Raw genomic sequence first — 21,406 nt, 5'->3', positions numbered from 1 at the left:
TCAGTTTAAGGGTAAGAGCACAAGGACTGAAGTCTGTTTAGCAGGCCTCAGTACATTCTCAGAGTTGAAAAACCAGCAGCATGAGTTCAAAAACTTGAGGGTGACCATACAAAAAGAGGCATTTCCTTTCAGAGCTCCATTGATATCCTACTATCTGGCACATCATCATACAGAGAACAAATATGGATTTGAAAAGTGATACCAGTAGATCCTTTAGCAACTCTCAGGCAGAAGTGGGAACTCGATATGAAGCGCCCTCTGATGCCCAAGGAAGGGGATACAACTCTCATATATCCGCGCAAGTTCTTGCATAATGCACACTTTCAGTATATACAGCACAACATCCTACATGGAGCTTATTTGACACCAACCAAGCTCCATACATTTTACTCCACTGAATCACCCAACAGCCCTTACTGCCACACCCCCAAAGCAGACATTTTGCATATGTTTTGGATTTGTCCAGTCACACGTATTTATTGGAATGAGGTTTGCATGGATCTTATGAGAACCATGGTCTGTCATTACCGGAATCGGGCAGATTGCTGTCTGCTGGGTCTCTATAAGAGGTGGAGTCCGGGAGGTGTAACCAACCGATTTATTGACCTCACTGCTTTGATGGGTAGACGTGCAATCACAATGCAATGGAAAGCCATGTCCCTCCCAGGTGTTTCTCAGTGGCAGAATACTGTATTCCACTGGGCCGAAGTAGAATCCACATCTGATAGAGACATCTAGTTGCAGATTCCTTACCTTAAAATTTCCCTCAGGCGTCAGTCTGGATCCGGTGATTTTTCTCGAGCACTACTAGTGCACGCTGTTAGGTGACATCGATCAGCTTTGCATCTGTTGCCTGTGTCGTCCGCTTCAGATATGTCATTTCGGGTCCTATATTGGCGCCACCCTGGTGTGCTGACATCAGTTCTTTTCTTTCCCTGTCAGCCAGTGTTGATCCGAAGAAAGAGCTACCCCTCAGTCACTTTTTGACTGCTATTTTTTTTAAACTTTTGGCTAAACTTTTTTGAGTATCTCTACTCCTGGTGCGTTGAGGGATGTCTTTGCGAAAGACCTGGTTCAACCCCTGTGGATCCTGCCATTGAGTGATGACTGTAACGGATCCACATCTTGTATGCCTTTGGTATCTGGAGCTCCACCATGAGCTGAAGTCGTGCTCTGAGTGCCGGGCCATGAATCCAAAGGTTTTGAGGGAACGTTTTATAAAACTAATGGTGGCCCGACGCTCGACTCTGCGTAAGTCCTGGTCTTGTTCAAGAGGCAGGTCTCTAGATTGGTTGCAAGCCCCCCACCTCCTCTTCATCTCACTGCAAGTCTTCGTGACGCTCTGAAAGTCAAGGCATAAAAAGAAGTTGAAATCAAAACATTCTTTGACTTCATCTTGTCTGTCGGCCGACGAGATGCAGGAGCGTGAACATCATTGATATAGGCCTTTCTCTGCAGAGCCTGCTTCTGGACAGGTTCGCACCTCTCCTAGTTTCCAGGAGCTGAAGCACCCCCTGCCCAAATTAGAGTTATGAGGCCATGCGCCTAATTTTTGGGCAGTCCGAATCTGCTGTTCTCGCAGAGTTGGAAGGATCACCTTCAGGTTCCCCATCAGCGGCTTGCCCCTCAGCTCCGCGAGCACCCATGGATTTATTCCTGGATCAGAACTGGTGCTGGTCGAACCACCTCGCCCTTCCACGGCGTTGGTTCCAACATTGACACTTCCGTCGCTGCCTGTGCCACAGAACCATATGGGGGTTGTATGATGGCAACTCTGGCACTGGCAGGGGCATTGCCCCCTATGTCGGATTCTGACCCTTATTCCTATGGGCTAGGTTATGATGATGAGTGGGAGGGGTCACTGGGCCCTTTACAATACTTGCTCCAAGGCCCCAGGAACTGGCGTACGGACCTGGGTGAAGCCAGTGGAGTGGATACCACTCCAGATACTGGCATATGCCCCTCCCCCTACCCTTCATATTCAATTCATATTCATATTCAGTTGTGGTGCTGCAAGCAGCCAAGGTCCTGGACCATGAGCTGCCTTCGGTGGAAGTCAGGAATAACCTCTTGACACAGGTGCTTCAACCTGGGGCTTCATCCTATGAACCCCTGCTTCCCTTTAATGAAGCCCTTATGGATGTCATGCTGGGTACCTGATCCAAACCCAGCACAGGGGCTCCTGTGAAAAGGACAACTTCCCGCCGCTATCGCTCGCTCTGGGGGACCCAAGCTTTCTGATGCAGCACCCCTCCCCTGAGATGTTGGTTATCTGAGCTTCCACCTCCCAAGGCACATTCTCTTCCGCACCCCCGGATAGGGAATCCAAAAAACTGGCATTGCGGTTCATTATTCCCACACCCAAGGCGATATGGTTGTGAACGTTTTGCCACAGGTCCTGGAGGAGGCCCAGGCTATACTCTCTCAAGCAGTTGCTGATTGTCGAGCTGCATTAAAGTTCACGATCCGATGTGGACTGCACACAACCAACTCACTGGGCAGAGCGGTTGCTTTAACAGTTGGCTTGAGGCGCCACACGTGGCTGAGGACGTCTGGCCTTTCGCGGGATGTCCAAGCTAATCTTATGGAAATGCCCTTTGATGGCACATATCTCTTCTGAGAAAAAGCAAACTCTGCGCTCGAGTGCGTCAAGGATTCTCGTGCTGCAGCCAGGTCCTTGGGCCTTGTAGTGCCCCCTTGTCTCCCTCAGTCTACCTTTCACCTCTTTCATGGCTAGGCAAGGTGCACCCAGGCACGTCCATTTCCCTCCAGCTACCGTGCAGCGCATGCTGCTCAGCCTCCGTGTGGCGAGGGACGTCTGAGCCACCATCCTCGTGAATTGGGGAGCCAGTGGACTGGCCAGTCTGCTACCCCAACCCTCTGCAGCTGCCTCCAAACCTTCCTAATCTGACACTTCCCCACCAGGGACCATTTGGAGGCAGGATCTGCCATGGCTTGCTCAGCTGGCAATCCATTGTGTCAGAAAGGTGGGTTTTGCAGATAGTCTGAAGGGGCTACTCCTTCCCCTTCGACACTACCCATCCATCCATGCCACCATCCTATGACTGGATGACGGAGGATCACTAAGCACTTCTCTGCAAGGAAGTTTCCCTTCTGTTGGTCAAGGGAGCCATAGAGAGGGTCTCTCTACCAGAAGTACGTTGTGGTTATTATTCCCGCTACCTTCTGCAAAAAGGGCAAGGGCCACTGCCGTATGCTAGTCCTTCGGGCCCTCAATCTCTTTCTCAAGAAGGAGAAGTTCAAAATGCTCACTCTGGCTCAGGTTTCATTTGCCCTGGACCCAGGAGACTGGATGGTAGCTTTAGACATGCAGGACACTTACTTTCATAGCCCACAAGCACATTCAATTCACTGGTCTTCCATTTGGCTGTACCAGTTTGCTTCAGAAGCTCACCTGGGTGATGGCAGTGGTTGCAGCTCATCTGCGCAGATTAGGGTTTCCAGTCTTCCCCTATTTTGATGACTGGCTGTTGAAGGCAGGCTCACCCTAGGCTGTTGTCTCCCACCTCCAGACTCAGGCATACCTGCATTCGCTGGGTTTCACTATAAATGTGCCTAAGTCACACCTGATTCCCCTCAGACGCTCTCTTTCATCTGAGCCATTCTGCAGTTTCTGGCTTATCCTCCCTGAGTGGTGAGTCTAGGATATTCAGTCATCGAAACTGATGTTTCATACTCTATCCTGGATTTTGATGTGAATGACTCTGAGGTTGCTGGGCCTCCTGGCCTTCTGAATCCTGTTGGTAACACATGCCAGATGACATACCAGTGGGTGCAGCTTCAGAGAAATCTCTCTGACATGGTCCAGATCTCGGAGAGAACTGCTGTAGTAAAGTACCATCTTTCTTGGAATGTTACCCCCAATTTCTGCCTGTTTGTTTGTACTGTGTCACTGGGATCCTGCTATTCAGGACCCCAGTGCTCATAGTTTGTGGCCTATATGTGTTGTCAGTATGCTTGACTGTGTCACTGGAGTTCTGCTAACAAGAACCCCAATGCTTATGCCCTCTCTGTGTACCAAATGTGTCACTATAGTTTAGTGACTTCATATTCCAATTCTGATTGGCACACTGGACCCCCCTTAAAAGTTCCTAGTATATGGTACCTAGGTACCCTGGCATTGGGGTTCCAGGAGATCCTTATGGGCTGCAGCATTTCTTTTACCACCCTTAAGGAGCTCATACAAACACTCCTTCAGGACTGCCACTGCAGCCTTAGTGAAATAGTGCACACACTATTTCACAGCCATTTTCACTGCACCAGGTAACGTATAAGTCACCTATATGTCTAACCTTCAGTTACTGAAGGCTAGGTGCAAAGTTAATGTGTGTGAGGGCACCCTTGCACTAGCAAGGGCGCCCCCACGTTGTCCAGGGCCAAGTCCCCGGACTTCGTGAGTGCGGGGACACCATTATAAATGTGCACTACATATATGTCAATACATATATGTAGCTTCACAATGGTAACTCCGAATACGGCCATGTGATATTGTGGAATTGAACCCCCCCAATCCAAATCTGGTATTGGGGGGCCAATTCCATGCACCCTGGGGGCTCCACCAATGACCCCCACTACTGCCAAACCAGCTCTCTGAGGTTTCCACTGCAGCCCCAGCTGCTGCCACCTCACAGGCAGGTCTCTGCCCTCCTGGGGATTGAGCAGCTCAAACCCTGGAAGGCAGAACAATGCATTTCCTCTAGGAGAGAGGTGTTACACCCTCTCCCATTGGAAATAGGTGTTACAGGCATGGGAGGGGTATCCTTCCAGAGCCTCTGGAAATTTCTTGAAGGGCGCAAACGGTACCCTCCTTGCATAATCCAGTCTACACCAGTTCAGGGACCCCCCAGTTCCAGTTCCTGCTCTGTCGTGAAACTGGACAAAGGAAAGGGGAGTGACCATTCCCCTGTCCATCACTACCCAAGGGGGGTGCCCAGAGCTCCTCCTGAGTGTCCCTGGCGTTAGCCATTTTGGATGTGGGGACCCTCTGGGAGCATCTGAGTGACCAGTGCCAGCAGGTGACGTCAGTGACCCCTCCTGATAGGTGCATACCTGGGTAGGTAGCCAATCCCCCTCTCAGGGCTATTTAGGGTCTCTCCTCTGGGTGTTTCCTCAGATTTGGTTTGCAAGATTCCTCCAGGACTCCCCTGCATCCTTTGCTTTAGCTTTTGACTGTCGGATCAATCACAGACTGCTCCAGGAACCGCTGTAACTGTAACAAAGTGTCCAGAGAGGCTCCTGTGGCCTGCAACTTCAGCTCCAGCCAGCAAATGCAACAGTTTCCAAGGTGTGCACGCTCTGAGGACTGCATGTCTTCACCCTACACCAGAAGAACCGAAGGAATGTCCTGTGGAGTGACAGAGTCACTTCCTTGCTTCAGCAGGCACCTCTCTGCGACGACAACCGGTATTCCTGGAAACCTCTCCAGTCGACGAGCATGATCCCTGGAACACAGGGGGTGGGCCGAAGTGACCCTGACTGTCCAAAAGTCCAGCTGTCCAAATTTGGTGGAGGTAAGAGCTTGCCTCCCCGTACAGGGACAGTACTCCTGTGCACTGCGTCTTCTGAAGCTCCTTCAGCTTCTGTGCACTTATTCTAAACGTTCTTCATGCACAGCGTAGCCCAGGTCCACAGCCCTCCATCCTGCGACGCATGGCTCGCTAAGGTGTTCTTCGGCAGCATGGGATCCTCCTGTGTAGTGATGTGACGACTGCACTTTATAACTCCTTTGTCCCTGTGTTCTGGGACTCCCGTGGGCGCTGCCTGGTCTTCTGAGGGCTCTCTGAAGTGCTGAGAGCCCCCTCTGTCTCCTCAGTCCAAATTGAGACCCCCAGGTCCCTCCTGGGTCCAGGCAGCTTCTCTTTGACGCAGACCGCATACTTGCGTGAACCAAGGCTTGTTGGCAGAATCCAGAGACGCAACAGCCTGCATCCAACAATTCGACGTGGGACATCTCTCGCACCAAGCAGTAACCCACAGCTTTCTTCTTTGTTGCATTTCTGTACTTTTCTTCCAACCGGTGAATCCACTTTTGCACCTTCTTCCAGGTGGGCAGGGGCTCCTGTTCTTCCTGGACTGTTCTTCGACTTCTGGACTTGGTCTCCTCTCTCCACAGGTCTTCAGGTCCAGGAATCCATTGTTGGTTGCATGCAGTCTTGCTTGGTTCTTGCATAATTCTTCATCACGACTTGTAGTGTGTTCTGAGGAAACTTGCTGTACTTAACTCCTGCTTTCCTGGGCACTGGGGTGGGGTACTTTACTTACATTTGGTGTTTTCTTACACTCCCAGCGCCCCTCTACACACTACACTTGCCTAGGGGGGAATTCGACATTCGCATTCCACAATTTTAGTATATGGATTGTGTTGCCCCTAGGCCTATTGCAATTTATTGTATTTTTTCCTGTTTGCACTATTCTATGACTGTTTAGTTACCTGATTTTTGTTACTAGTGTATATATTGTGTATAATACTTACCTCCAGAAGGAGTATTACCTCTAAGATATTTTTGGCCTTGTGCCACTAAAATAAAGTACCTTTATTTTTGGTAACCCTGAGTATTGTCTTTTAATGTGTAGAAGTACTGTGTGACTACAGTGGTGTTGCAAGAGCTTTGCATGTCTCCTAGTTCAGCCTTGGCTGCTCTGCTACAGCTACCCCTAGACAGCATAAGCTGCTAGACACTGCCTACATTTCACTAATAAGGGATAACTGGACCTGATATAAGGTGTAAGTACCTTATGTACCCACTACAAACCAGGCCAGCCACCTACAACTGCGTAAGTTCTGCAGTAGTGGCTAATGAACCACGATTGGGCCAGAGGCACATCCCTCTTACTTTCACAACCAGATCTGATAGTAGTGACAGAAGCGTCACTCCTGGGAAGGGGCAGCCACCTGGGAGAGTCAGAGATCAGAGGCATATGGTCTCCAGCGGAGTCCAGACGTCGCATCAACCTGGTGGACCGCTGGGCGATCAGACTAGCATTGAAACCATTTCTTCCCTCTCTAAAGGGGAAGGAAGTGCAGGTGTGCATGGACAACACCACAGCCATGTGGAACTTCATAAAGCAGGCCTGGGGGCAGTTGTGGATGCTTTGTCAAGAAGCTCCTCGCCTCTGGACGTGACTGGAACATCATGGCATTTACCTGATGGGTCAACATCTGGCAGGCTGTCTTAATGCCAGAGCGGACTAAGTCAGCCAACAATGCTTAGTCAATCACAAATGGCGTTGCCATGTGGAGGTGGCACAAAGTCTCTTTCAGCAGTGAGAACCTTGGTTAGATCTGTTTGCCCCTGCAGAGAATGCACAATGTCAGCAATATTGTGCGTTGGAGTTTCCAAGGCGGCAATCACTTGGTGTTGCTTTTTGTCTCAAGTGAAACTCAGGCCTCCTTTATGCCTTTCCGCCCAGAGTTCTCAAGAAGATCAAGAAGGACCGGGCCCAAGTAATCCTTGTGGCTCTGGATTGGGCACAAAGAGTCTGGTATCCCGAGCTATTGAGCATGGCCATCAATCCTCGAATCAGACTACCTCTTCGGGAAGATCTTCTGTCGGAGCAGCAGGGGAGGGTTCTTCACCTGAACCTGTCCTGTCTCTGTATTCTTGCATGGAAATTGAGTGGCAGCAATTGACCTGCCCAAAGTTTGTAAGGTTATCTTGGCAGCCAGGCGCCCCTCCACCAAAACTGTATATGGCTGTCGAACAAATTTGTAGCAGGGTGCACAGACAAGTCTGTTGACTCCCCTTTTTGCCCCTCTCTCTAAGGACCTGTTATTTATCCTTTCTCTGACCTTACAGGTTATCTGCTATCTCTGTGTTTTTGAGTTTGCCTGATTAACCTTCCTTGTTTAAGGGCCACGACGGGACCGTCAAAGCTGTGGGGAGGACGCCACTGTCATACCTGTGGTTTCCCCCGCAAGTGTATTAGAATGTTCACATGGTATTACGCATTCCTGCCGGGCTGACCTGCGGGGACAGTGCTTCAGTATCGGCCTCGCCTCCTTTAAGGAAGACCAAGCCAATATCGTAGCACACCAGCACTATCAGAATGTGCACTATCTCCAGAGCAGACAGTGCGCATTCTGATGGTGCTGGGCAGCGGGGCCCTTGCACTGGCCATGCCATGGGCAGAGCAGGGGCCCTTCTGGGCCTCCGGCACTGGCTTTTCACAGCCTTTCCATGGCAGGGTTCCCACCATGGAAAGGGCAGTGCAAAGCCGAGTTAAAATAAGACAGGAGGGGCTGACTTCAGCACCGCCATGGCTGAGTACAGCTCAGACTGCCATCAGCCCGTCGGGAACGATGTTCCTGGTGGGGATGGCGGTCCCCTGATGGGTCCGCCACCAACGTTATAATGTAGAGTGTGGAGGTTCAACTGTCACCGCTGGTGTGGCAGTGCTCTGACTGCTACACTCATGATCAGGCCCTAAGTCTCCTATTGTTAATAGGTTCCTTAAGGGTTTTACCCATATGTTTCCTCCATCCCCATTCATTATGCCCTAATGGGATTTGAATTTGGTTTTGACATTCCTAATGTGCCCTCCTTTTGAACCTCTTCACAATTGTCCTCTCAGGCTTTTAACATTAAAAACAGCCTTCTTTGTGGCCATTACATCTGCCAGCAAGGTGAGTGAGTTGCAGGCTTTTGTCATCTAAGCCTCCCTATCTTTCCATCTATCCTGACAAAGTGTTTCTTCGCACTAGGACTTCCTTTATGCCTAAAGTGGTCACACCCTTTCATGTAGGCCAATCCAATTTCCTACATTTTACGCACCCCCACATTCTTCTAAGGAAGAGGAGAGACCACCACCTGGATCCAAAAATAGTGTTGGCTGTAGGAAAGTGCCTGTTTTGGCATGGTTACCTCCACTTTATGCCTGGTATTGTTGCTAACTTGACTGAGTGTGTAATGGGATCCTGCTAACCCGGACCCAGCACCAGTGTCCTTTCCCTAAACTATACCATTGTTTCCACAATTGGTACACCCCTGGCACACAGCTAAGTCCCTTGTAAAAGGTACCAGCGGAACCAAGGGCTCTGTGGCCAGGGAGGGTCCCTAAGGGCTGCGGCATGTATTGTGCATCCCTAAGGGACCCCTCACCAAGCACATGCACACTGCCATGGCAGATTGTGTGTGCTGGTGGGGAGAAAAAGGCAAAGTACAATTGCATGCAGAGGGCATCTTAGAGATGCCCCCCTGTATTTTAACTAACCCTTTGTTGTAAGGCTGACCTGTCTGTGCCAGCCTGCCACTAAAAGACAGGTTTCTGACCTTTGTGCTCTCTGGTGCCAGAAACAAAGCCTGCTCTGGGTGGAGGTGCTTCACACCTACTCGCTGCAGGAACTATTACACTTAGCGGTGAGCCTCAATGGCTCAGGCCTCCTGTTACAGATGCCCGCCCCCAGACAAAGCCCCTCTTTTGGCAGTAAGTCAGTCGGGAGAATTAGGTAAAACAGGGAGGAGTAACCACTCCATCAAGGACCACCCCTAAGGTGTCCAGAGCTGAAGCAACCCCCTCTCTGCAGAATCCTCCATCTTGGTTTGGAGGACAGGGATCAATAGGGTTAGGAATGTGCCCCCCTCCCCAAAGGGAGTAGGCACAGTAAGGGTGTAGCCACCCTCAGGAATAGTAGCCATTGGCTACTGCTCTATAACCACTGGGATGCCCCTAAATCTAGGATTTAAGGGCTCCCCTAAACCTAGCTCACCAGATTCCTGGCAACCTCAGGAAGAAGAAAGAATCAAGAAGGCTACTAAGCCAAACCCCGGCAGAGAAGACTCCAGAAACCAACTGACTTGGCCCCAGCTCTACCGGCCTGTCTGCAGCTTCAAAGAGCCCTGCAACAAGAAGGCGACGCATCCTGCAGGACCAGCAACCCTAGGTAACCCCCCAGATGACTGCCTGCTCATCAGAGGACCAAGAACTCCAGAGGACAGTGGAACTGTCCACAAGAAACTCCAAAAAGAACTCCAGAACAGCTTTGAAAACGCAAGTCCTGCCCACTCTGCTCCCTATGCCCATGGCCCGAGTTCAGGTTGCCCACCGCTCTAAAGCAGGTCCCGAGCTGATTGCAAACTTGTGTCCACCCTGGGTTGACCTCTCCTGGCCAACACGACGACGCCTGCAGCCTAAATCAGGAGGACCTCGCTGACCGCAAGAAAACTGGATGGAGATTCACGATGCTTAAAGGTACCCCAGCACCTGCAGCCCCCTGGCTTTGGGAATCTGACTACCAGTCCAGCAACGTAAAGCACGTGGCCCTCCTCCTTGTTCAGCCTATGGTTTCCCAGTAACGACCCCGTGGACCCAGCCTGCAGCATCTTTGTGACCCCTGGGGTCACCCTATTGAAATGCACTGGGAGACCGACACTGTGTTTGCACCCTGCACCCGGCCCACCCTGTGCCGCTGAGGGTGTGTTTGGTGCTGACCTGGGGCCCCCCGGTGCTCACCTAAACCCCTCAGGTCTGCGCTCCGACGTTATCTAGCAGATTTGTTTCCTAGTGCCGCCAGTCTCCATTGGTTCCCATTCTAAATATGCCTTCTATTTTGACCTCTGCACTCAGCAGCCCCCATGTTGCTGGTTTGTGTAAGATTGGGGTCATCCTGAACCCCGACCTGTGGACAGCCTTACTCCAGAGACAGGAACTATAAGTCGAGTACTAACCTCAAAACATCACTTACACTTTCACCCCCAGGATTGTTCTGAAAATTGCACTGTGTCAACTTCTAAAAGTGAAAAGTGATACTTGCCTGTAAACTGTTTTATTTGCGAAATCTAAACAGTGTTTTTGATACATATGATTGATACTCACTTACAAATGCACTTACCTGCAACAAGATCCTTTTCGCTCTAGAAATAAAGTAACAACATATATTTTTCCAATATAAAATACTTTGACCTGGAGTTAGTCATTGAGTGTGTGCGTCATTTATTGATTGTTTGTGTACAACAAATACTTTGCAATACCCTCTGGTAAGCCTAACTGCTCGACCACACTACCACAAAAGAGAGCATTAGTATTATCTACTTTAGCCTCTGTTAAATCTAATTTTGGTATAGTATATACAGAGCCAGCTTCCTACAGACTGCGTTAAAAAACCATAAGATAGATTTGGTGAGAGAACCCATCCATTGTAGTGATTAAAAGGAAAGTTGTTGAGTACTTCTCTGCATAATATCCACTGTGAGGATGTGGGAAACCCTAGGTGTAAGAGAGGAAGAACCTTTCCCCTTTAGGGTAGTCTCCCTTTTCATTTTTTAGTGGTTGTTCCCACATGTTGGTGGGCAAGACACCAAATGTCCTGCACTTTGCTATTCTCAGGGCAAACGTACAAAAGGCTCATCAAGAGCATTTGAGCATCCTAGCAAGGTTCACCTCTCTGTTTTTCACCACTCTGTGGGATGTAAAAGAGGTGCTTGGTGCCTTGCTTTTCATTACTGTTAGGCTGTTGTGATACTGCAAATCAACAAAAAGAGAGATAGGGGGGAATAATGGTCCAGTGTATAACCTCCCTGATTGAATACACAGTCCATATGCATTTTTACATTTGTAGAGAAGGAGAAGTTTAATTCCACCTGGTCCTGAAGAAGCGTCGCTGGATCCACCTGGACCATTAAAGACGCGAAACATGTTGACCCTAGGTTAAGGGACGGTCTGGTAATTCCACACCATCCTTACTCCATCATATGTGGTTGAGAGTGTTTTGACCATTACATTCATTTCACTCTCCTCATTAGTTTTAATCTTGGCCTTCACCCTCTTTGGTTGAATAAATGATTACTCCTAGGTTTGGGTCCTGGGCCAATTTTAACTCTTTTTTTCTATCATCTTCTCCCTTTTTTCCTTCCATACTCACTTTTTGGGGTCTTGTCATCATCGAGTAAAGATCTCTGGCAAAGAGCCCCCCTGCAGGGGGTGCCCGTCAGACATTGCAGTGCCAGTCTGACGAGGAGCATTTCCAATGATGAAGCATGACACCCAGTTGGGTGTGTGAGGATTCTTGCTCCTAGAATTAGGACTTCCTTTTCCGTCTTTCTCTTTGGAACAGTGTATTTTGGTGGATCGTGTTGTGATACTGCCCAATTCACCTTCAGGGACACAGTTACTTTTAGAGATGCTAAAACTTAATGTGAACAGCTACATTTAGGGGGTTATTCCCCACCGAGATCGGCGCTGACGGTCAACAGAAGCCCGCCAGTGCACAGAACACCCCTCCAGCCACATTACGAACATCCAGCTGGGCCGGCTGGCTGAAACAATGTTTCCACACGCCGGCCCAGCTGGATACAGGGCCTGAACATTGACGCCGGCTCCAAATGGAGTCGGCGGCAATGTAGCAGTGTGGTGGGTGCAGCAGCACCCGTCGCGCATTTCACTGCAGTAAAATGCACGACGGAGCTGTGCATGGGGGCCCCTGCACTGCCCATGCCAAGTACAGAGGTCCCCAGGGGGGCCCTGAGTCACTCATTCCACCAGCCTTTCCCTGGCGGTGTAAACTGCCAGAGAAAGGCTGGTGGAATCTGACTCATTATCTGGTGGGCAGCGCTGCTTGCAGCGCCGCCCAGTTGGATCAGAAATGCCGCCACTGCCAGGCTGCCTGGTGGCAGAAGCCTGGCGGTGGCGGCGTTTGAAACGTGGCAGTTCAGCCATGTTCATTATATGGCTGTCTGGACCGCCGTGCCATTTGCGGCAATTACCGCCACCACCAGCATGGCGGTCCAGACCGCCATGTATATAATGAGGGCCTTAATGACTGTCAGTATGTGAATAAAAGCCCTGGTAAGGCATATCCATTAAATAGGTATTTGGTATTTATTTATTTTATTAAGCTAATTCAGAGTGCATATTGTTCAGATTAGGGGATCGAGGCACACAGAGATTGAGAATGTTCATAAAGTGGGAGATTTGAGGCTGCAACATAGTACTGCATGCTCCAAACATTATACCTTTACCACAAATTACATTATTGATAATAGATGATGAAATTGGGCACTTTTAAAACACCTAACCCCGAAGGTACTTTCCCACACACACTTACCAAAAGCATTTAGGTTCTTATAAAGGTGCCCAGTCTTAGTACCAAATGGGAGCAGAAAAATGAAATCGAAAATTGGTTGCCAAGGAGCACACAGTTTGGATAAATAAGAAGGCTGAAATGACAAACTATGGGCCTCATTACGAGTCTGGCGCTCCATGGACGCCGTCCATGGGCTGTCAGACTCGTAGTGGCGCTCGGACTGCCACCGACAGGGGTAGTCCAACCTCAGTATTATGACTATGGCAGAGCCGCAACTGTCCGACCGCCGGCCTGCCAACCCTCAGGTTGCCTCCAGTTGATAGCCTGGCGGTGCCGGCAGTCTCAATCTGCACTGCACTTGGCATGGACAATGCAGGGGCCCCCATGGACAGCCCTGTCACGCTTTTCACAGCTAAAATTACGGGCAGTGAAAAGCGCGACAGGTGCTGTCGCACCTGACGCACCACAACATTGCCGCTGGCTTTATTACGAGCCGGTGTCATTGTTGTGGTGTGTTTCCCGCTGGGCCGTTGTGTGGAAACACTGTTACTGCCCACCAGCCCAGCAGGAAACTCGTAATGGGGACTTTGGTGGACGGCGGTCATAATGAGGGCCTATGTCCCCTGGACCAAAATGTCGGTGGCAGTGACTCTGATGGCGATTCTCCTATGAAAACGTCACCATATTTTCAGACCTGTCCACAGTGATGATCCTATCCTTATTTTCAGCAAAATGTACCACTCAGCAACAACCAGTGAAGGCGTTTGCCATCTTCAGTGAATTGCCCATCTTACTGGGGGTCCTGTCAATGTATTTTTTTTACAGCAGTCCATACTTGTACTGGGTCTGTTTTAAGCTCTTCCAGTTTTTTTGTGTAATGGAAAAAATGAAGTATATTGCGAGACGTTTATTTTGAGTCTGAAACAGTAGGGGGTTAAATGGCAGGATCTGTGGTATATGTTGTTGTTTACAATTGCTGTTCCCAAATGTAAGACTATTTAATTTAATTTAGATGAATTCTCCCTTTCAGACACTTGTCTTTCCTAAGATGGCAATAGTGATCAGTCAAGACTTACTCCAGGAGGTGGTAAAGGTATTGGACCTCAAATATAGTATGCCTTATTAATCATACCCTATAAGCACTTTTATCAGCCATTCTAGTTATGTCTTTTAAAATGATTGGATTTAGAGAAGCTGGCTACGGAATGAAAGACCAAATATTGTGCTCTGTGAATAGCAGCCCCCCAACCATGGACGTCAATTCACGGAAATGTTAGAGGCAGCAGAGATGACATCACCTTCCCTTTGAGTTCCACTTTCACTCACGCACACATAAGTATACATACACACAAATTCACACTTAAATATTCACTCTCTCTCTCACATAAACACACTATCACCCGCAAGTATGCACACAACATACATTCAGAGCATTTTTTACTTACCTTACCTGCCATGGAAGAGCATATTCCAGCTAATTGTACTCCATTTTTATTACACTGATAGTGAATAATGTATCTGATAGAGACTTCTACCTTCAAATTCCTTACCTATAAAATCCCTGGCGTCCACTTCGAATCTGGAATCTTTTTGCTGAGCAATTCCCTGCACGCGCCGTAGGGTGGCGTCGTTCGGATCTGCGTGGATTCGCCAGCGTCGTGGGAGCCTTCTGTGACTTGACTGTTGCCTATAAAGGCACCCCCCCGGCACACGTATGGCAAATCTTTTCCTTCCACGCCGGTTAAGTGCAGGTCCCGGAACGAGCTACCCTTTGCCTTTTTTGGCAAGCCTTTTTTCGACCTTTTGTTGAAGAATTTTTTTTGTCTGTGCGAGGAATATGTCATCTATGAAGATGGGGTTCAAACCATGAGGCGCCTGTCATTGTGCCATGTCAGTGACGGACCCCCACCAGGTATGTCTCTGGTGCCTCGAAGTCATGCTCTGACTGGCAGGCCATGGCCCCAAAGTCTTTGAGAGAGCTGCCTCTAAAGCTCATGGCGGCTCTGCAGTCCACTTTGGTCAGCACGACTCCTCGGAGGTCATGGTCCCGCTCAAGGAGGAGGTCGTAGGACCGCTCCAGGAGCCCCAAGTACTCTTCTTCCCACTCGAGGTCCTTGGGGCAATAGGGGAAGAGGCACAAGAAGAAGAAGTCCAAGCGGACTTCGACTTTGCCATGCCCGCCGGCCAACCAGGCATCTTGGTAACATCGATGTTCCTAGCACGATTCCGAAGAGCCGTTGCCAGGGCCGACTTTGCTTCTCCCTCCCCTCCCCCTCCCCCTCCCCTTATCCGGGAGCTGGAGAGACCTCCGCTACAATATAAGACTTTGAAGATATGCACCTATTTTTTGAGCTGGCTGCCCCGCGGGTGGTTCTTCGAACCCCCGGGGTCAGCAGGGGCCCCATCAGGTTTGACGCTGGCAGCTTCAGCCTCAACGCCGTTGAGGACTCCAGGGAATGATATCGGATCCAGATCAGTGCCGGTTCCTCACAGTCGGCCTCCACTGGCGCCGGGCCTGACATCGACGCTCCCTCCACCACTAGTGCCCACTGGTGGTGGAAGCCCCATCCTCATTCCTGATGATCCAGACCCGGAGCGACGTTGCATGATGATGATTCCGACTTTGATTGTGCCAACTTGGCCCAGATCAGTGCCTGAGGCTTATTTTCGTCAGCCAGGCACAGGTGAGGAGTGGAAGGGGTCTCAGGAGCCTTTGGAATATGGATTAGAGGAGCAGGATTGGTATGAGTATCTAAGGGAAGCCAGCAGACTGGACACTTCTCAGGACGCTGGTATGCTCTCAACTCCTTTTGTGGCTATGGAGGAGGGAGCATCCTACGGCATGGTGGTGGGTAGAGCGGCTGAAGTCAGGCCTAACATCCTGACAGAGATGCTTCAGCTGAGGGTTGCTACATCGGAGCCGATGTTACCCTTTAATGAGGCCCTTACTGATGTCCTGCTGGGGACGTGGTCCAAGACCAGCACAGGGCCTCCTGTGAATAGGACAGTTAGCCGCTGCCATCGACCTGCTCCTACCGACCCTAGTTTCCTCAGCCAAAACCCCTCCCCGGAGAGCTTGGTGATCTAAGCCTCCACATCCCGTGGTGTCTTCTCTCCTGGATAGGGAATCCAAGAGGCTGGACCAACTTGGAAAGAAGATGTTTACTTCCTCCAGCCTGGCATTGAGGTCCATAAACACCTCATGCCTATTGGGCCGTTTTTCACATACTCTATGGGATACAGTGGCACAGATGCTGCCCCGGGTCCCTGAGGGCGTACAGGACACTCTTACCCAAGCTCTCAAAGATGGGAGAGATGCAGCCAAGTTTACCATTTGGTGTGGCTTGGACACAACCGACTTGCTGGGCAGGGCGATTTCTCCGCTGTGTACCAGTGACTTTTCAGGGGATGTCCAGGCAAATCTGATGGACATGCCCTTCGATGGCTCACGCCTTTTTGGTGAGAAGGCAGACTCGGCGATTGAGCGGTTCAAGGATTCTCAAGCCACAGCCAGATCCTTGGGCCTCTTGGTGCCCACTCACCAGAAGTCTGCCTATCACCCCTTAGACTTCAGGAAGAGTACTCCGCCAACCACAGGTTAGCCACCATCCTCCAGCTTCATAGCATCCAGTGCGAGGACGAGGTCATGGCACCCTCAGACCCAGAGGGTCTAGCCAGAGATCAGCCACCACCCAGCCCCCCTCTTCTGCAATGCCAAAGCCCTCCTAGTATGGTTCTGCAAGACCATGTTTGTCTAGTTGGAGGGAGGATTCAATTTCATCTCCCTCACTGGCAGTCCATAACAGCGGACATTTGGGTCTTGCAGATCATCCAGAAGGGCTATTCCCTCCTGTAAGGAAATGCCTCCTTGGCATGGTTACCCCCTGACTTTTTGCCTTTTGTTGATGCCAGTTATGATTGAAAGTGTGCTGGGACCCTGCTAACCAGGCCCCAGCACCAGTGTTCTTTCCCTAAACTGTACCTTTGTTCCCACAATTGGCACAGCCCTGGCGCCCAGATAAGTCCTTTGTAAATGGTACTCCTGGTACCAAGGGCCCTGATGCCAGGGAAGGTCTCTAAGGGCTGTAGCATGTTTTATACCACCCTGGGGACCCCTCACTCAGCACATGCACACTGCCTCACAGCTTGTGTGTGCTGGTGGGGAGAAAATGACTAAGTCGACATGGCACTACCCTCAGAGTGCCATGCCAACCTCACACTGCCTGTGGCATAGGTAAGTCACCCCTCTAGCAGGCCTTACATCCCTAAGGCAGGGTGCACTATATCACAGGTGAGGGCATATGTGCATGAGCACTATGCCCCTACATTGTCTAAGCAAAACCTTAGACATTGTAAGTGCAGGGTAGCCATAAGAGTATATGGTCTGGGAGTTTGTCAAACACAAACTCCACAGTTCCATAATGGCTACACTGAAATCTGGGAAGTTTGGTATCAAACTTCTCAGCACAATAAGTGCACACTGATGCCAGTGTGGAATTTATTGTAGAATACACCCAGAGGGCATCTTAGAGATGCCCCCTGAATCCCAGTCTGACTCCTAGTTCTAGGCTGACCAGTTTCTGCCAGCCTGCCACAACCAGACGAGTTGCTGGCCACATGGGGAGAGTGCCTTTGTCACTCTGTGGTCAGGAACAAAGCATATATTGGGGGGAGGTGCTTCACACCTCCCCCTGCAGGAACTGTAACACCTGGCGGTGAGCCTCAAAGGCTCACCCCCTTTGTTACAGCGCCACAGTGGAGATGCCCGCCTCTCCGGCCACTGCCCCCACTTTTGGTGGCAAGGCTGGAGGAGTTAATTAGGAAAACAAGGAGGAGTCACCCACCAGTCACATTCAGGAAAGTCCCTAAGGTGCCCTGAGCTGAGGTGACCCCTGCCTTTAGAATCCTCCATCTTAGTTTTGGAGAATTCCCCCAATAGGATTAGGTATGTGCCCCCTCCCCTCAGGGAGGAGGCACAAAGAGGGTATAACCACCCTCCAGGACAGTAGCCATTGGCTACTGCCCTCCCAGACCTAAACACACCGCTAAATTTAGTATTTAGGGGCACCCCAGAACCCAGGAAATCAGATTCCTGCAACCTGAAACAAGAAGAAGGACTACTGACCTACAAGCCCTGCAGAGCCGACGGAAGACGACAACTACTTTGGACCCAGCCCTACCTGCATGTCTCCTGACTCGAAAACCTGCAACCAACGATGCATCCAACAGGGACCAGCAACCTCTGAAGCCTCAGAGGACTTCCCTGAATCCCAGGACCAAGAAACTCATGTGAGCCGCGGATCTGCTTAACAACCAGCAACAAACTTGCAACTTTTCTACAACTTCAAAGACCTCACTCTTCCCTCCGGAAGCGTGAGACTTCACACTCTGCACCGGACGCCCCCGGCTCGAGATCCAGAGAACCAACGCCACAGGGAGGACTCCCCGGCGACTGTGACCCCGTGAGTAGCCCGAGACGACCCCTGCTGGACAGCGATGCCTGCAGATAGAATCCAGAGGCTCCCCCTGACCGCGACTGCCTGTAACAAGGGACCCGACACCTGGACCAAGCACTGCACCCGCAGCCCCCAGGACCAGAAGCGGACCGAACTTCAGTGCAGGAGTGACCCCCAGGTGACCCTCTGCCTAGCCCAGGTGGTGGCTGGCCAGAGAAGCCCACTTGTGCCTTGCCTGCACAGCTAGAGTGACCCCAGGGTCCCTCCCTGTTCTTCATAGGCACCTATGTGTTTTGGGCACCTCTTTGACCTCTGCACCTGACTGGCCCTGAGCTGCTGGTGTGGTAACTTTGGGGTTGCCTTGAACCCCCAACGGTGGGCTGCCTATGCCCAGGAACTTAGACTTGTAAGTGTCTTACTTACCTGACAAACTAACCATTACTTACCACCCCCAGAAACTTTTGATTTTTGCACAGTGTCCACTTTCAAAATAGCTTATTGACATTTTTACTAAAACTGTGTATGCTATTGCACTGATTCAAAGTTCCTTACTTACCTGTGTGGAGTACCTTGCATTTTATGTATTTACTTCAAATCTTGAACTTGTGGTTCTAAAAATAAATTAAGAAAATATATTTTTCTATATAAAAACAATTGGCCTGGAGTTAAGTCTTTGAGGGGGTCTTTACAACCCTGGTGGTCCAAGACCGCCAGGGCTGTTCCGGAGGAAGCACCGCCAACAGGCTGATGGTGCTTCACAAGGCATTATGACCGCCGCGGTCGCACCGCCAGGCCGGCGGTTTCCCGCCACAATGGCCCCAGCGGTTGTAATCCGCCGCTGCCCAGGGGATTACGAGTCCCCCTACCGCCAGCCTTTTCCTGGCGGTTTGAACCTCCAGGAAAAGGCTGGCGGTACGGGGAGTCGCGGGGCAGTGCAGTGCAGGGGCCCCCTGACAGGGACCGGTGCACCTTTTCACTGTCTGCTATGCTATGCAGACAGTGAAAACGTCGCACAGCCGCAACACCGCCGGCTCCATTTGGAGCCGGCTCTGTGTCGTGGCCGAGATCCCCGCTGGGCATCTCCAAATGGCCGCGGCGGGAGTGCGGCTGCATTGGGGGCCGCTCGGCAGTCCGATGCCACCCTAAGAGGTCGTAATGAGGGCCTGAGTGTGTGTTCCTCATTTATTGCCTGTGCGTGTACAGCAAATGCTTAACACTACCTTCTGATAAGCCTACTGCTCGACCACACTACCACAAAATAGAGCATTAGTATTATCTAATTTTGCCACTATCAACCTCTAAGGGGAACCCTTGGACTCTGTGCACACTATCTCTCACTTTGAGATAGTATATACAGAGCCAACATCCTACACTGGTGGATCAGTGGTGAGGTCTAAGACTTTGAATTTGCTGGACTACTCAGGCAATACCTGATCACACGACTAAATTCCAAAAACTTATTTTTGAAATTTGAGCTATTTTTCAAAAAATTTAAAAAGTCCTGCTAGGGCCTTGTGTAAGTCCCCGTTAGAATTTCTTTTACAGTTTAAAAGTTCATAAAAGTTTGGATTTAAGTTCTAGAAGTCGTTTTTAGATTCTTAAAAAGTAATCCCAACTTTTAGAGTGATAATGTCTAGCAAAGAGGAGATGGTGGTGGAACTCAACCTCACCCCTTACCTGCATCTAGGGATGGCAGAGTTAAGGACTCTCTGTACGCTAAAAAATATAAAGATTGGGTCCAACCCTACCAAAGTAAAGCTCCTGGAGCATTTGGCAGAGTTTGCAAAGGACCACCCCTCTGAGGATAACCCTGCAGATGGGGAAATTAGTGAACAGGAGGATGATTTCCCCCCTCCTGTGCTAATCAGAGAGAACAGGGTTTCTCAAACCCTGACTCCACAAGTCATAGACTGAGAGACTGGTTCTTCCACAGGGGAAACCAGTAACTCTGGAAGCATTGAGGGCAGCCTCAATGAAGATGACCTCCTGTTAGCCAGGATGGCCAAAAGATTGGCTTTGGAGAGACAGCTCCTAGCCTGTAGAAAGAGAAAGATATGAGATGGGTTTAGCTCCCATCAATGGTGGCAGCAACTTAAATAGGGTCAGAGAGAATACTGCCATCCTAAAAACCCCTAAAGGGATTGTAACAAAATATGAAGATGGTGATGATATCACCAAATGGTTCACAGCTTTTGAGAGGGTTAGTGCAACCAGAAAAGTAAACAGATCACACTGGGGTGCCTTCCTTTGGGAAACGTTCACTGGAAAGTATAGGGGTAGACTCCTCACACTCTCTTGTAAAGATTCAGAATCCTATGATCTCATGAAGGCTACCCTGGTTCAGGGCTTTGGATTCTTAACTGAGGAGTAGAGGATTTGGTTCAGGGGGGCTAAAAAATCCTCAAGCCAGACCTGGGTTGATTTTGTTGACATCTCAGTCAAAACATTAGATGGTTGGATAACTGGCAGTGGTGTAAATGATTATGATGGGCTGTATAACTTGTTTATGAAAGAATATCTGTTGAGTAATTGTTTCAGTGACAAACTGCATCAGTATCTGGTAGACCTAGATCCAATTTCTCCCCAAGAATTGGGAAAGAAGGCACTCCACTGGGTCAAGACTAGGGTGACCAAGACTTCCACAGGGGGTGACCAAAAGAATGGGGTCTCAAAGCCTCCCCAGGGGAAGAGTGGTGAGACATCCAAGGGAAAGAGTAAAGAGTCTTCTACAGGGCCCCAAAAACCTGCTCAGGAGGGTGGGCCCAGAGCCTCTTCACAGTCCTCAAATGGGTATAAGGGTAAAAAGTCTGATCCCAAGAAGGCCTGGTATCGCATCTGTACTCAGCATGGACACCAAACTGGAGACGAGGCCTGTCCCAAGAAAAGTCCCACAACAAGTACTACTCCAGTT

General features: G+C 50.1%; 1 protein-coding gene across 4 annotated transcripts in view; it reads left to right on the top strand.

The window, feature by feature from the left end:
- The window catches only part of CEP112 (centrosomal protein 112), a 1,991,189-nt gene that overhangs the window by 1,308,021 nt on the left and 661,762 nt on the right, over positions 1-21,406 (top strand). For 3 of the 4 annotated variants that reach the window (XM_069199881.1, XM_069199883.1, XM_069199880.1), the window contains one exon: positions 14,070-14,132. The exons of the other annotated variant lie outside the window; for it this stretch is intronic. In XM_069199881.1, the coding sequence (XP_069055982.1) occupies positions 14,070-14,132 (63 nt within the window). The remainder of the gene's footprint in view (positions 1-14,069; positions 14,133-21,406) is intronic. 4 annotated transcript variants of the gene reach the window in all.

The sequence above is a fragment of the Pleurodeles waltl genome, chromosome 7, assembly GCF_031143425.1.
Source record: "Pleurodeles waltl isolate 20211129_DDA chromosome 7, aPleWal1.hap1.20221129, whole genome shotgun sequence".
NCBI lineage: Eukaryota > Metazoa > Chordata > Amphibia > Caudata > Salamandridae > Pleurodeles > Pleurodeles waltl.
This window is presented reverse-complemented; position numbering and strand designations above follow the sequence as displayed.